This window comes from Melospiza georgiana, chromosome 3 (genome assembly GCF_028018845.1).
Source record: "Melospiza georgiana isolate bMelGeo1 chromosome 3, bMelGeo1.pri, whole genome shotgun sequence".
Classification (NCBI taxonomy): Eukaryota; Metazoa; Chordata; class Aves; order Passeriformes; family Passerellidae; genus Melospiza; species Melospiza georgiana.
Window position 1 is genome coordinate 69,505,527 of NC_080432.1, and position 17,630 is coordinate 69,523,156.

General features: G+C 41.7%; 1 protein-coding gene across 2 annotated transcripts in view; it reads right to left on the reverse strand.

The window, feature by feature from the left end:
* The window catches only part of PLEKHG1 (pleckstrin homology and RhoGEF domain containing G1), a 125,525-nt gene that overhangs the window by 30,943 nt on the left and 76,952 nt on the right, over nt 1-17,630 (reverse strand). For both annotated transcript variants that reach the window (XM_058021159.1, XM_058021160.1), the window contains exon 4: nt 14,942-15,480. In XM_058021159.1, the coding sequence (XP_057877142.1) occupies nt 14,942-15,480 (539 nt within the window). The remainder of the gene's footprint in view (nt 1-14,941; nt 15,481-17,630) is intronic.

A 17,630-nucleotide genomic window follows, 5' to 3' on the forward strand; every position in this document is an offset into this window, starting at 1 on the left:
AGTGAAAAGGTTCAGGATGGTGAGGCAGACAGAACTGCAGCAAGCAGTACATTAGGTCAAAGGCAGAAGCAGATAATATATCCAGTAATAGTACTAAACAAATAACCTTTTCTGACCTGAGACACATCTTCATCATATAAAAGCAAAGAATAGAAAAGCTCCAGTGGTATTGTGAACCTCTGAAAACATTTTTAGCACTGCAGGGACACTGCAGCACCCTGAGCTGATATGACAAGGTTGGACTGCAGAGGAATGGAAATCCTACATTAAGTAACTCCATACAGCACATTTAATGAATAAAGAGGAGTTCCTTTTCAATTAATTCATCTCAACATAGCTGAAGCTTGGGTTTCTTCAAAATAACGAACAGTCCACAGTTATTTCCAGTATTGTAGACAGTGTTACATGCATGACCTGGTTTCTGCTCCTTTTGTCCTCTTAGCCTGATTTCCCTTCACATACACCTACTCTTCTCAGTCTTTTACCAATTATTAGTAAGAAAGGGGGAACCAGGCACCCTTCTAGTGTTGCTGTCAAGCAGCAGCCTGCAGGTGCTTTGGCAGCTTTCCTGCACTCTGTAAGATATGCCAGCATCAGCCTACAAACACCACACACCCACAGTCTGCTAGACAAACACCACCACCCTTTTGCTAGAAGTTCCTTCAGACTGTGCTTCAGGCCCCCTTCCTCATCCAGCCTCAGATCAGAAACAAATCAGAAACAACTGGGTGGATTTGTGCTTCCCTAGGGTAAGGCAAGACGGTTATTTCTTCAAAATGCTTGGGATTCAGAATTATCTTATACCTCACCTCATACTGCTAGGAAATTACACAATTTGGGGACTACTGTCCTGGCTTAGCTTTCTAACTTTGTCGATATTACTGACTTGAGACTACAGACATGTTTACGTTGCTATTATTGGTATAAGCAGATAGACACACAGCAAAAAGCTCCAGGTATTCAAATTTTTGTGAAAAAGGTGGACCTTGGACAGTCCTAACACATTAGTGTCCTGCAGATCAGGGCCTGCACAGCAGCACATTGCTTGCACTGGCTCAGCCAGTGGGACCTGTCTGATTATACTGCTTTATAGGGCACGTGTGTTCTCATAAAGGCTTCATGAACTCATCCAGGAAACAGATGCAGTATTGGCATATAACACCTTCTGCAAGGACAACACCACAGGCAGATCAAAGCTACCCAGACGTGGGGGTTTTCCTCATTATTTCTTAGCAAATGGTACTTTACCCCCATGGTAGTCACAGCCGTGTATCAACAGCTGTTATCATCTGGAGCCATAATGAAAGGTTTGGAGCTACAAGATAACAGGGCAGCCTGCAAATGTAATGACATGGTGCAGAAATCAATGAAATATATCAGAACAGAGTACTGACCTTATTCACTTTATTTGTTTCTTGTCAGCATCTATGAACCCTCTGTCGGCACCGAATGATTTGTTTATAACCTTTGCCTTTTACTGCTTCTCTGCAGTTATGGCATAAACACCTAGCCTACTTTATAGGAGAAAAAAACCCCTCACAAATGTCCAGCTCCTTAGATCAATTTATGGACCATGGTTTGCTCTCATAGTATTGCAAAATTTTCTCCTCCCTTTTCCTTGAAACTCTCCAAAAACTAGGAGAGTCTTGCCAGACTGCCCTGCCCTTCTTGCTGGGTTTGATGTTCTCCCCATTTGTCTTTCATCATGCCAAATCCATCAGAAGGAATGTCTGTTAGAAGCTGCATAGCCTAACTACCGTCTCCTCCTCCACAATCACAAAAAAAAAAAAAAAAAAAATCTCTAGAGGAATAAAATTATGAAAACACTAAATTAGAGGCTAAAAAATATTAATCAGTAATGAGAGAACACTGTCAAGAAAAGCACAACATGAGCAAAATTATTTTCACATACTGATTAATGTATTCCATGACCAAACTTTAGAAACCAAATGCAAATGAGTGGGACCTTTTTCTCTAGCCACCTTGGTTCTCGTTTGAACACATATGCACCCCTAACTTTAAAAACTCCATCTATTGTTGTTTAGACCATAGAAAAAATCAGCCATTACTGTGGTAATGTTAAAATTGCACATTTAAAGGGATAATATTAATGCTAATATTTATATAGTAATTCTAAAAAAAAAGGCTAAAAAACCAGACTGCTTTGTAAAATGAGAAACAATTTTTATTCTGCTCTGCAAGAAACATATATACAAGTTCTTCATAATCCCTTTACAGGGCAGGAGCGTGCATATAAAAATATCACAAAAGAGAAGCAAAATTGTTAAAAGAGCAATGTAGGGGCACAGGTACACCTTTGCTAAGAGGCAGGCACACAAGGCACACAGCACTGAAAATCTGATTAAATATCAATACCAGAAAAGAATCAAAAAGGGATTCTATCCACTAGGAAACTTTACTTTCTAATGGCTAAACAAGCTGCAGGAGAAAGAGAAGCTGCCCTATGTCTCTGATTTCAGGGTTCAAGAGCTGAGGACTTACATCACAAAATCTCAATCTCTGACCTAAAAATATTTAAAACCAGGTATTTATCAAAACTTCAATGGCTTCTAGCAGTGTTATAGACAGAGGAAGGATAGGTAATATTAAATCAAGCAGGACATGATCCAGGCAGTGCTATAGCATCACTCAGACCCTCAGTTTTCTGATACTCCCTAGATCTGTGCTACAAGTAAAGTAGATTTTACTCCTAAGTACTAGCCCATACTCATGGCCATATTTTTTCCCAACTCCCCTCTACCCAACACCGATCTGTTTAGCCAAAATCAGATGGCTGTGCAGAAGAGGAACCACTGAAACAGCTCAGCAGCCTTAGGCACCTAAGCACTGCTTCTACACCACTTGGAGGAAAAGGCGGCAGGCCAGAAGGAAAACATGCCATGGAATGGATCCTGTATGTAGCCTGCTAGCTCGAGCCATGCTGCCCCAACCAGCCACACACTTGCACACTAAGAAAGTTGGGCAACAGATCTACATTAGACTAGACACTATAAAATGCTTCCCAGTGCTTATTTACAGGTAATTGTAATATGTACCAATTCACCTTTTGCTTGATTTTTTTTCTGTTCTTTTTCCCCCATTATTTATTTTATTTATTAATTTATCCAGCATGCATAGCAGCATACTCTGAATGCCTTGTGGTTCAAAGAATAGCACGCTATCCACACATCAGGTGGCCAAGGATGATGAATTTTGGTCAGGGCAGCTCATTGAAGCTCTTTTCAATTATTTAAAGTACTGCTTTGCTCTGCAAAGGCAATGTACATTTGTATATATTTGTATATTTGTATATATATTACAATGTATATTTGTAAGCATACTTGGCTATCTTGCTCTGGTTCCTTTGGCTATATGAATCCAAGGGATTGAAACCTAAAAATCCTTGCACTGTCCGCCCTACAGTTTCACTACAAGCAAACCCAGATAAATAAACCTAAATAAAAAAGAAAATTTTTGTGAGCATGTCTTTCTACTTTCTGCTTTTACTGGTATTTGGTGGAATTTTCTATACAGACATCTGAAGCTGGAAAAAGCTCACAGAGACCAAAGCACGGACAGGTCTGAAACACCAGCCCCTAGCTGGGGCTATGGCCACTGAGGCACAGCACAGTGCTGCCACTGACCAACAGCCTCAGCCAGGGTCTTTCTGAGGACAATGCAGCCTGGAGACACAGCCTCCTCTGCTCTCCTCTGCAGTGTGAGCAGAAAGCCCCTGTGCTCTGTGTGCTTCCTCCTCACCTTTTCCATTTGCTTTACATCCCTCTGTACCTTGCATGTTTGACTGCTACTTGACAGCAGCAGCAAAGCTCTGCCCTTGTGGGAAACGGGCATGCCAGGCTTTGCAGGTGGGCTTGGGAGGACATGCCTACACATCCAAGGACATGCTTGGAGAGCCCTAACTCTGCCATCAAGGGAAAAGGACATGGAGAAGACCTCCCAGCACTGACGGCCAGGCCCCCTCCAAATGGGAGCAGCCAAGATAACTCATCTGCTTCACATAATCTGACACTAGCTGTGGTTTGTGATTGATTCTTTCCTCTCCGATATCCCTGCTGAAGAGCTGAGTGTCTGAGCTGGCAGGAGGCCACCTCACCAGCACCAGCCCTCTCCCTGGGTGGATGGTGGAGGGTCCACACCAAGCTCACATGTGCTTGCAGGCAGCTTCCTGGGAAGTGCCAAGTGCCAAAGGGACACGTGCAGCTGGCTCACACGCAGCCCGCGGGCAGCGCAATAAAGCGTGACACGGTAAGGCGATACTGACTGCATGTAGGAAGGGCAAAGATTGATGGTGATGGGAGCACTCGGGAGAACAGGGCATGAGGAAAGACTAAAAATAGAGAAAGCACATGTAAGTTTTATTTCCAGTGTTTAACACTGCAGAGTAAGGTGATGATGACAGAGATCTCCCTACACTTCACACAGTTAGGGGTTTGTAAATAAGTTAACAGTATTAACTGAAATTTTTCCTAGAGAAGTGGATTTTTTTAAAAAAGTACTTTTTTCTATGTAGCTATTCCCGGGGGACATTCAACTTCCTCACCAATATTATAGATATTAAAACACTGTCCCATTTGCAGTTACTAAGGCCTGGAAGTAGTGACCCCTAGTAGGTCCCCTTGGCTTCATCCACACACATGGAAAGCCACAGGGGGAGTTATGTGTCAGCCAAAATTAGCAGTGAGAGATTCCTTAGTACTAACACTATGTCTTGCACCTTGGAAACACACGCTTTCTTTGGTTAAGGCTGCCTTTGAACAGTTGTACCCATGCAGACATGAGCACAGGCACAGTCCTATACAAAGTTAGAAATTTCTAGGGCACATCAATGTCAGCAATTTAACAGTCAGGAGATCTTGTCACAGGACTTCAAGCTGTCAGAGCACAGCTAATCTCAGGAAATGAACTAAAGAATTTGCCCTGGAAAACTCTGTCAGTGAGAGGTCCCTCAACACTGTGCTGCACTGAATCCATTCACAGGGGCCCTGGGCAAGGACAATTGCCTCGCCAGCGAGCACGGCTGGGAGATAGCAGAACAGCTTCCTGCAGCTCTGGGTTCCCCGTCACTGCTTTAGAGCCTGAGCCTTTACAGCAAGCTCTGCACATCCTCTTGCCCCTGCCCCAGTGTCAGAGCATGCCTGCATCAATTTCCAGCTCTGTCTCACAGTTCCCCCCTAGGACTGGGATGGGGCGACTCACACGTCCTACAATGTCTACTCCACCAGTCAAGGTTCTTATGTCCTCTCTTTTTGCCCAGTGTACGCTTTATTCTTGTGTCCCATGAGAAGTTTTAGCATGAATGCTGTGCCTATAAAGCTCTCTGGGAGGGTTAAAACCTGACACCAGCTGATCCAGCATTGAACTGTCAGCCTGCCTGGATGGACTGCCCTCATGGATTTTTGCCTTCTTTGTTGTAGTGAATTTTTGCTCTAATGAAACACGGTCAGAGTTTAATAATATTCCCTTGTTCAACTGAAGGAATTCCATGCTAAAATCTCCCATCTTAAAAAGATACCTTGAAAGGTAGGCTGTCAATTAAATCAAACTGTAATTTTACAGAGATGCATTAAAAGCACTCACATCAAAAATGTGATTGATGGCTTATACACAGACAAGTTCTGTAAATGGTCCAACATCTGTAAAGATGATTATAGGTAAATCACCAGGAACAGAAACTCATGTGAAACCCCACTTAGACACTTCAGCACATGAACTTATTGAAGTTGAAACCCACTGATTAAAACTATGTCCCACATTGATCTTCAGTTACCAGCCACCACCCACTGCCACATCAGAGTTACAAGATTTTTTTCCCAGAAAGTGGCACTCAGAATTGCTGCTCGGAGGTGTGGTAAAGAGCAAGTTCAGAGCACAGGTGGGGATCACAGAATTACAAATGCTATCAGTAGTTTACTGACATGTCATTAAGAAGTAATGTGATGCCCTCACCTAATGCCTTTCTAAAGGTAAAAGGAAACACAGAAGAAATAACCTACAGTAATGAAAACAGCCAAATGAACACAATAATTGTAATATTAGTAGTAGTAATTAGGATGTCAATTAGTTTGAGGTTCCCAGGCAGATGAAGTGCTATAAAGATTTCTAGATCTGTATCACTGGTGTCAATCACAATCATCATTCAATAATCTCAATCTTACTCAAAAAAAGTACCAGCTGGAAGTTCTTAGTAATTATAAATAAAAAAAAAATAAAAATTAAACTTCATCAGGACATCTATAAATTATTTTTCTCAACACACTTTAGTGGGTCTGATTATAAGCTTATTGAACCATAATCAAACAAAGCACTGAGAATTATTAAGGCATATTGGACTTCCAATATATGAATTGCGCAGGAAAAGAACCTGAGCCTTGTGGTGTAGACCCTTGCCCTGTTAAATAAACTTTCCCCCAATTTGTAAGGCAAATGAATGATAACATTTTTAAAAGAGATCTCAATATGCTTACAAGTTAAATGAGACATTCCAGAAGAGAAATGTTTATTTTAAAACACAAAAAGGGAAACTGAAAGAGTCTGTTTTCCAAAGAATGAAAATGCAAACCCAGCAAAATGGAGAAAATCTGCACACATCCTAAACGCACATTTATCTTAACCCTAGTAACCACATGATTACCAGAGACTTCTGGATGGCTTTTCTTATGAATATATGAAGAGCAATGAAATGGAACTTTATAGTGGGTGGTTTGCAAGGAAAAACTTTGTTCAAGTGTCTTATTTGCAAAATGGTCTGCTCATGAAACCAGGAAAAATAGCAGCTACCTCCACACCTTAATTTGCAGGAGTGGTAAGAGCAGAAAAGAGAGAGACTACTATGTGGTTTGTTAAGCATTCAGGCTTAAAGGTCATGGATCACTAGAACACTGTTCACTGACAAGTAATATTTAATAACAGTGATATAACAACTTTAAAAGTAGTCAAGCGTTTTCATGGACCAAAATGGAAATGAGTATATACACAAAGAAAACTCCAGAAACTATGGCCTGGGTGGAAATGCAGAAATGTCTTTGCCTTTAAGATATCACCTCCACGTGATGGAATTTCTCTGGAAAATCCCAATCATTCTGCAAAAAAGATATAATCTCATTAAACATTGTAATGTTTACTGAAAATTTTGCAGCATAAGCTGTACATCCTCTCCCTTCCCCTCCACTCTCAGACCTCTTCTTCACAGTTTTCCTGCCTACTCTATGAACTTTTGTAGAGCTGCCGCTGCTCTGTTCTGTGGAGCTCCTTATCCACGGCCAGTAAGCAACAACAAGAAGGAGGGCAGAGGTGAACAGACCTCTCTTTTGTTACTTCCTGAATCCCAGAAGGGCTCCATGCACCCCCCTAGGCAGGGATACAAACTCCTGCTCCAGCCTCAGTGCAGTCACAGGAAGGACGTTTCAATCCTGGAGTCCCTGGCTGCCACCAGCACTCCTAAATGGCACACTCCATATTCAAATTACATCTTCCCCTTCCCTCCCTGCTCCCAAAAGAATAAAGCTTTCTGGAACAGAAGATTAACTTCTATCCTTTAATCTATATTCATTCACATTCAGCAAGTGGGTAGGAGGTTGCAGACAGCACGGTCGAATGATTTACACCCTGCTGCCAGAAAAGGGAGGACAAGAGCAGCAGCAGTCAGGCTTTTCAGCAATTCTGTGGCTCCCTGGAAGAGCTGCAGCCCTCCCTGCTGCTTCTCTCCCACCCACAGCTTAAGAAAGGCTCACTGTACATTTATAGACAGCTCATTTATTACTGCAGTGTAACTCACCCTTCTGTGCTGTCCAAACACAGAGCTGACCTTAAAACAAACCCAAAGCTACAGCTATACATTTGTGCTGTCTAAATGTCTGCAGTCCCAGTCAATCCGTGAAGCTCTGCAATCACCTGACAAAGACAGACTCTGTCCCAGCAAGTTTCTACAATGTAGATGTAAGATAAGAACTGGATGCAAAGTACAGGTGAAGGAAACAGAAGGTAGCAATGATTTTTTTCTTCAGTGTCTTACTTGGGAACTGCTGAATGAAAGACATTTATAAATGTTGCCAGCAGAAAAAAGACCGAAGTAGTAACAATGTAGATAAGAAAAACCATGCATTGGTATATTTAACCCTGGCTTTGTGTATTTCCTGTGAAGTTAGTTTACAAACAGCTCCCTGTTCATGCCACAGCATAAGCAGATGCTTACACCACACAAGTTGTTTATTAGGTTACTTCTGGTTGTACACAACCTATGATATTCCTACTGTACAGCTACAAAACCTCTTTCTCCAAAACCCAGAACCATTCCCATCCTGCCCAGAAGCAAAACAAGGTTTGGGGTTTGCTTCTGCTTTTGTTAGGCATCATTAAAGGGCACATATGATGAGGAGTTTACAGCATATGTACCTGACAAAACACTTCTGTTCAAGATCTCAGAGTTCCAGAAACAACTGCATCTAAAACTATTTAGGACACAAACACAAAACCCAGTTTGTGTATACTTCCACTACTTTAGGTTGCTTAAGGATGTTTAATATGGCTCACATACAGGAAGGAAGAAGTCCACAGGGAAAACTGAACTATCCCTGTGGACTTCTTGAAATGCATCTATGCAACTATCCCTATGAACTATGAAATGCTTCAGAAGAATGAAGTCTGATTTGCTTTTATTTAAAGGTAGCCAGAACAGCTATTGACACCTGTTTAGTAACTCTACCCTGTGGTGTTCCTACCTCCCTCCCTTCTCAGCAGCCTGCACTGGTGCTGATTCATAAACAGCAACTCCAGAAACAAAACACAACCCTACTGCCCTCTAATAAACCTACTTACAAATTCATTACAAATTAATTAAGTGGAACATTTTTCTGCTCTGATTTATATTGCTCTGTTTAAACTTCACAAACTTCAAGAATGCCTCTTGGACTTGTACTGAGATGCTTCAGTTTCAGCTGTGATATCTCAGTACTAGACAAAACTTCCCTTGCTTTTAAGCCAAGCTTTCCCTTAAGGAGGTCAATCAGAATTTGACACTGCTCTTTCTTCATGTATAAAAGAAAAGCAGTGAGAAAGTTCAGCTAAAAAATTTAACAAATACAATTTACACAATTAAACTTATCACTGTTGCATAATCATACTGCATTTATACAAAACATAGTATTTGTTTTTCACATAATTTAAATTGTTTATCCAAATTTTCACATGCAACCTATGTCAGGGATCCAAAGGTGTCTTTCTCAGATATGCAGGCTAGCAGGCATGGAAAAAGAGGTCACGTGTAGAAATTAACTATAATGTGGGAACAAAGATGCCTTAGCTATACTGGAAATCTCCGGTTTTGAGTCTACAAAGAATTAACTTTCAGAGCTACATTACCCAGCAAACCCAGAGCACAAGCAGCTATGCTTTTAACACATCACAAGTGGCAATGTGCACACTGCAGTCTTCAGAGTGGTCTTTTTAACTAACTGCTTAAAGCACAGAGGGAGACGTCCTCTACTGCAGCACTGGGAGACAGGAAACAGGGAACAATAACATTCCAACACTGACTTCCTCTCAGAAGGGTTTCCCTTCATCATGGGTGCCCCAACACGTATCTACCTCAAACATCCAACATTTCCCCTTGCAAGGCTTGCCCCCAGCCCACAAGGGGTGTACAGCTTCAGCAGACGTGTTCACCTCAGATGAAGCTTTCCATGCCAGAAACCTGCCTCCCTGATGAGCTGTTCCAGGAGATTTCAGCAAAGCCATTCCCCTGAGGCTTTTTGAGAAAGAATGCCCTTTTTTGCTCATGTTGAAAAATTTTGGTGACCTTTCCCCTGAGAAGACAAGCACCCCCAGGCTGACTAGCAGGGACATGAACCATATCCTCGTGTCTCAGGGAGAGACAGCAGCAGATTCAAGCATAATGGAGAATTTGTTTTGCAGAGTAGTGCCTTTTGCGGCCTTAATGTAAATTCCCCTACTTTTGACTATACTGGGGTGAGGGGAAGAGAAACCCTCCAAATTCATGTATCCTCAATAGGAATTTCTAGCAATGGTCCTTTGCAAGGTTCAGCTCAGGCTTCACAAGGCCTTAACTCACAACTGCCATTCTCAGGTGCTGCCAGTGATATCTGGCTCAGATCCAATCCTCTGAGGCAAGAGCATGGAAAAGTTTGTTCCCATATCTCAGTGACTCTCTGCAAGCCACAAACAGTATAGAAAAGCATGCTGTGCAATTTCAGGGCAGAGGAGACATAAAGGAGTGCTACAGAAAGATAGGAAGGACTAAATGGGAACCAAGGAAAGCCTGGTGGACACCCCTCTTAACTTCTGTGTACTTAAGAGGGCAGAAAAATTAGGAATGGTGATGAAAATGTTGTCAGGCCTGCTGAGAGAACTATGGAGAGAGCTCTGGAATCAGCAGAAATGAAGAACATGAGAAAGATTAATACTAAAATGCAAAAGATCATGTAAGGGATGCAGATGGGATTTACTGAGAGAAGACTTAGGACAGAGAGGCAGAAAGATCATAAGCAGGAGATTGTGCAGAGGGGAATGCGACTTTTTCAAATGAGGAGACTTAAGTATAAAAGGAGGGGGCCAGGGGACCAAAGATCTGGAGAGGAGAAAGGACAAAGACTTCAACTGGTTCAGTGGAGATGCTTTAAAAAAAGAAGTCACATTTGGGATTAAAGTGTAGAGGAATCAATTCACATAAGTGAATCTCTCATATTTCAGACAGAGTTCAAGATTTCTGAAGCTCAACCTATGTTTACATCAATATAGGTGAAATACACTTTAGTCCCTTTTAGTCATTCTATAGATACCAATGACCTTTTAATTATATTATTATACTGACAGAGGTGCAGATGCAAGTATTGCAATAGTGCATTTACATTATTCTTTAATTTTGCAAAGGTAAAACGGAAATGTCTATGTCTTTCTACAGTTACAAGCATTTATACACATTATGAATGGGGGCTTCTGACACCTATGAACTGCAAGGGCAAAACACAGATTTTTTTTATAACTTCAGGGACAGCATTTTACTCAGGGGAAAATAAAATCACTTCAGTAAGTGACTCTAATTGAAGTTTAGGTCTATTATAATTACATTACTACTTGAAAAAGTCAGGCTAGGTCCTGAAGAGGAAAAGGTCAGTGAGTTCTGTCCTGGCCAGTACACCTGTCAGCATGACACAAGCAGGAAGCAGAGGTATCCAATTTCTCATCACAAACTTGCCCAAAACAAGCTTCAAGCTGCACTCATTCAAAATTGTAATTATCCTTAACAGATCATCTGATAAAACGTAGCAAATGGTGGAAAAGTTCACTCTATCCTTGTTGCAATGCTTGCCTGTGCAAGAATCACAGCAGCGTGCCTCAAAACAATGCTAACCTAACTGTCCTTCCAGGTCACAGGCAAAATGGCTGTACTGCTAGAAAACAGTTGGTTTTCAATGCTTATCCTGGAACAAAGGTGCCAAACAGCACCTGTACAGCCTCCTTTCATTCACCCTAAGCCTGCCAAATACTTCTTGTCAGCAGCTGGAAAGAAAACTGGAAAACCTCAGCAGCTCTCCAGGATCACTTAAAAATCACATTAACCACATCCCATGAAGTCAACTTCTACTTCTGTCTACCAACCTGGCACTGTTAAAATCACCCAGATATTTAAAAGGCAACAGAATTTATGACTTTTATTTACTAACCAATGACCTAACATCATTAGGTCAATATGGGCATAAAAAAGGGTGAAATTCTATTTTGCCCCATTCCTCCATAGTATTTTACTTCAGGCATGACAACTCCATGTTCTAAGGACAAGACAGGCTGGAAAGGACACTGCCCAAAATACTGCACTAGGCTAACTCTTAATGAGCTGACTTTTGATATTATGACTAGTACCAGGATCCTACATGCAATTTTACAATCATCCATGTTAGTAGGTCATTTGTGCTCAGCTAGCCCTGGAAACCAGTTCCTGGCACACTAAAGACAAAAAGGTAATCAAGAGCAGCCATCAGGTATTCACCAGGGGAAAGTTGACCGGTCTGATAACCTTTTAACTATGAAATGACTGGCTCAGTAGATGAATGGAAAGCAGTGGATAGTGTCTACCTTGACTTCAGGAAGGCTTTTAACTCCCTTAGCATCCTCATGCACAAGCTGGAGGAGCAGGAGTTGGACAAGCAGACAGAAAGTTTGACTGAGAACTGGCTGAACCAACAGGACCCGAGGGTGGTGATCACAGGCACAAAGTCTAGTTGGAGGCCAGTGGCTGGTGGCATACACTAGGGGCTAATACTGCCTTCCATCCTGGTTTATGTATTTGTTAATGATGTGGCTAATGGGAAAGAGCGTGGATATAAAAAAGAAATTATCAAGATAAATAAACAACACCACCACCGAAACTAATACAAAAAAGCTCCCACCCCGTAAAAATCTAAAATCCAAACAAATAGCACTCCCACCAAAGGAAAGGAAATTATATGCAAATTTGCTTTGCATTTTTATACCAGAAATGTAGAGAATGTAGATTCATGGATGTGAGAGTTGACACCCTTTCAGTTCCAGCCCTGAAACCTGTTTGAAAGTCCTGGAAACAACAGTGAGAACATATTCTTTCTAAGTACGTTTCTACTGCCTACAGAGAATGTAGCATCAGCAAATCCCTCTACTAGAGGACAAAAAGCATTAGACTACATCTATAATGATAGTTATTGGATGGGGGTAGAAGGTGATTAAAATAGCACCTATGAATCTTTTCCTTTTTGTTCTTCTGCTGTCCTCAATCTGATACCTCTTCAGTTTTCACCTCTTTGTATGTGGGTTGCCCCCCTCCTCTTTCTCCCTCCCTCTGCCAAAAAAAAACCCCCACCCTGACACAAAAAAAAAATCCCAGCCCTCCTTACTACCTTTAGACTCTGCTCATAAGGTTCTGGTGGTCCTGGTGGACAACAAGCTCTCCATGAGCCAGCAGTGGCCCTTGTGGCCAGGAAGGCCAGTGGTATCCTAGGGTACCTTAGGAAAAGCATTGCCAGCTGCTCAAGGGACAGGATTCTGCCCCTCTACTCAGCCTTGATGAGGCCACATCTGGAGTGCTGTGTCCAGTCCTGGGCTCCTCAGCACCAGAGACATGGAGTGGGTCCAGCAGAGGGCAATGAATATGATTAGGGCACTGGGGCATCACTCTTACAATGAAAGGTTGAGAGAGTTGTGCTTGTTCAACCTTGAGAAGAGGGGAATTTTGTCAATGAAGCACCTGAAGAGAGAGAGGACGCTTCCAGGCTCTTCTCTGGGGTGCCAAGCACTAGGATGAGAGGCAATGGGCAGAAACTGATGCACAGGAAGTTCTACATGAATATGAGGAAGGGTGACTGAGCACTGGAACAGATTGCCCAAAGAGGTTGTGGAGTCTCCCTCATTGGAGGTACTCAAGGACCATCTGAACACAATCCTTTGCCACGTGCTCCAGGACAGCCCTGCTTGAGTTGGGAGGTTGGATCAGACAGTTTCACACGAAGCTTTCTAAATTCTTTATCAGTTGCTGCAGGAAACAGGCTTGGGCATTTCACAGGTTCGCAACTCCTTCAGTTCTTCCATAACTAAAAATGCATTTGCCTTATTCACTCTACATCCACTGTAGTGATGCTTGAAGTATTTTCCAGAAAACATTTATTGGTATTCTTGCTTGTAATTGGAAAATCTGTTACAAGATATTAATTTTAGTTTTCAGTTTTTCAAGTTGTAGAGTTCACAGCACAGGAGGATGAGTGAGGGCTGAGGAACCAAAACCATGGAAATCATGCCTTATGGGTGGTTACTATACACAGAAGGGGACTTGGTTCTGCAACATCTGACAACCTTAAACAGTCCAAAATGAAACTCAGGCAAGAGTTGAATGTAGTGAAACAGCACCAGCTATGGAAACCAATGAAATCTTGGAGAAGCAGCAACCTTTCTCAGAACTTTGCAGGGTGGGGTACTGCTGTTTAATCACAACATGAATTTTAGTTATCAAAGCCTTCACATTTTTCCCCTGCTATTGTGGGACCGTGCAGCTTAGAGCTGCAGGTGGGGAAGAGTGTCTCCAGCTGGCTGGTATTTCCTATCTCAGATGGCCACATACACCTACCTGGAGCTCCAGGTTCTACAAAGAGCACACTAAGCACTTCTTTGTGTGTTAAACATGTAGGCTACAAACAATAGCCAAGGAAATCAACTGTCATCTTAAAAAATGCAAAGCAGAATGATGCTGATGGCACAGACACAAGTACAGAGTGAAAAGAACAATCCACAGAAGGACTCATCCATATTTTTCCCTCTACTAGAAAGAAGAAATGAAAGGTACTGTTAGGCTAGGGATTGGACAAAAACTCTACTGCTGCTAATAAATGCTACACCCCTTCAGAATAAGTACTAAAAAAATGTAATTCCTTTATATTACAGCCAAGCAACAATATTTTCCAGCAGATACATATGCCACATTCAATACTACAGACCAAGGACAGAGACAGAACTGACTGTAGCAGTGAGCTGTATGAAATGGACAGGGGAAAAGGAAGGAAAGAACTTGCAGGGCTAGGACTCGGGGAAGACTGCGAAAAATTAGTAAGACCCTTCAGATAAAGCATAAAAGGCAGTTAAATCCCTCTTGCTTCTTACTATACATTCTATGACACAGAGCAATCTAATTTTTTTTTATCACTCTTTGTTCACTACTGCTGTCAGCTGTAGGATGTTTTTTTCTCTTATTTCTTCATGAACACACAGTAACATCTTAGATTTATCTAATTAAATAAAAACTAGAAATACATTTGAACAATGATGTTACACTAATTTATAAAGACCAGCAAATGCCAGTTCCTTTGTCAGGTCCATCTGTCCCATTGTGAAATCAAACAATGTAAAAAATGGCATTAAGGAACAGTCAACACTGTATTAACCCTACCTTGACAATGCTTTTTAGATCCTGCACATACATCCTCTCTGTCTCCAGAATCTCCTGGACGACTCTGTCTACGTAGAGGAGCTTTGGAGTGGTGGGCTCTGTGACCAGGGACATTGCACAGTTTTTGCTTGCTCCTTTTGGTTCTGCTTTCCTTGGCATGCTTGGCCTTTTCTCAGGGCTTCCCTCAGGATCCTCTTGCTCCACAGCAGAGTTTCTGCATGTCTTGCTGCTGGAAAATCGCCTGGCTGGGACCAGCTCTAGCTTGATGGCACCTGTTTCCTTATCCTGGTTAAACAGACCCAGGTGGCTGTTTGAAACCAAGGTCATTCTGCTTCCAAAGGAGCAGTGGCTGTCCCTGGAGGATGTGGAGGAGGAAGTGGAACTAAAGCTGACAGGACGGTCACTGTCTGACAGGTCCATGGTGTTTTTCTCACAGTAGTGGAAAGTTCTGCTCTCCTTGTGCAAGTCTTCCTCCTTCTTCTTGGAGTCAAGGGCCTCTGTCACAGCTGGTACAACATCAAGAGGTAAGTGGAAGTCATCTAAACAAACACAGAAACAAAAAAGAAGTGAGTTTATTGTTACTGCTCCATGTAACGTGAAAGTTGACGGCAGATACTTTTAAATCTTTTTGCATAGAAAGCAGCCAAAACTCAATTTAAACCAAAAGACAACCAGAACAACATGGTTTGGGGCACACTGTAACTCTAATGCTTTTTAGATTGTGGGGATCCCCCAATGAGGGCTACAACACCACATTCCTCCTGCTCACACTTCTGCCTCTGGCACATCCTTCTTCTGCCAGTGTGCTGGGCTTGTCGCTGGCACATCCACTGCTCAGGCTCAGCACAGGACAAAAACAGAACCTAAAACATTTTCTCCAAGGTTATAAAAGACCCACATAAGTTTACTGGGAGCAGTCCCTGCTATCTCCCAGCTGAGCCCTGACCCTGGCTTGGGAGGCTTGGAAACCTCAAGAAACACACAGTGATTCCAGAAAGCATCTTTCATTTTAGATTCCCTAAAGCCAACAGTCTTAAAAAAAACTAAAAGCAGTTATCAATTACCAGCTCTGTGGCTTGCACAAAAATACTAAAAGCAGAATGATTTCCCAAAGAAAATAATGTAGTGTCTGAAGAAAGAGTCCCAACCGGAAAGAGTGCTGCCAAATAATTCAGTTTTCTACTGGGAAAAATAAGTAATTCTAAAACTGTTCTGCTCAAGCCAGAATATTACCCCCTGCTGAACTGACCCAAAGCTGTTTTTCAGATCAGTGCAACAACAAAATAAGACGTCTGTCTTTCTGCTGGCATTTCAATTCTGCTTTATTTTCCTTGCCAAACTGCCCTGCAGGACACTGTCCACAATGCAATGCAGATTTGTCACTGGCCAAGTTGTGTGTAATACAGCATAAGAATCAGCAAAAGTAGCTGCAGATAAGTTCAATACTTCAAAGCTCTGTTTCAGTAAGAAGTGTCCTCCCAAAAAAAATCTTGAATCTTGCCACAAACTCATGGAATTTCATAATGCCTGTCCTGTGAAAAAAGGGAAACTTGCAACAATTTAGGAAGAAATGCAATACTGAAGCTACCCACAGCACGGTAGCTTAGTCCTTATTTTAGTCCAGTGACAACTTTTCAAAAATTCATACCAGTAATTACAGCTCTTGACAGCAGTTTCAGTAAAGAAACCATAAAGCTGCAAATCAAACCCGCCCAACCTTTAAGGTGGCCCTTCTTGAACTGAGTCAGACTTGCTGTGCAATTACAAGCAGAAACCTCCCTGACACAGCTCCTGCAGCTGTCAGAGCAGGGGGAGGATTTAATCCAAAGCTGAAAGCAACTCTCCCATTTTTCAAAATAAATCCAAAGCGAGCAGAAATAAAATACCAGGGAAGAATGTTTTCATTTATTTGGCCTATCTTGAATGCATAAGATTTCATTTGTACGTGAGTATTACTAGCACCATTTCAGTCATGATGGGATTAGCTTTCTATTAAGAAGAAGTATTGCCCTCAAGGTGATGCAAAGAATTAACACTGAGAGTAATTTGCTCATTACAAGGGTTAGAAATTGACCATGAGATTAAAAACCTAATTCAGAAGGTCTGTACCTCTGGTTTTATCTTGTAGTCTGAAAATCTATATCCTTTTTTTGTGCCAGGTTCTAGTTTTGAAGCATAGAAGCATATTTTCATACCCCTTTTGAAAAAATCACATCAAGTGCCAATTCAAAAATCAGATCTAAAGCAATAAAATATGGAAAAATTAAAACACAAAAATGCAGAACATTTAAAAGAGAAAATTGAAATTCTCTTGTTTCTATGTGGGTACAGAAAATGATGTGTGCCTTGCTATTATTGGTGATAAGAAAGTACACATTTTTGATAAGAAAGGATGTATTTTTGTTATCAGCTTTGGATCATTTTTCACATTCAAGTTAGAAAGCACAACACTGCTGAATGAAAAATGCCCCCTTGAAAAATGTGCAGGATAAACAAGATAACAGGAGCAGCACTTCCGCTAAGTTACTCCAAGGTATTTTACTAAAATTACATGACAAAGAAACACCTGATTAGCTACATTTAGAAGGGAAGTAAAGGCAAAAACATTATGAAATTCCATTACCCCACATTCTTTTCTTCCTGTTTCATTGACATATGGTCTGCCTCTCAGGTAATAATGCAAAGGCAT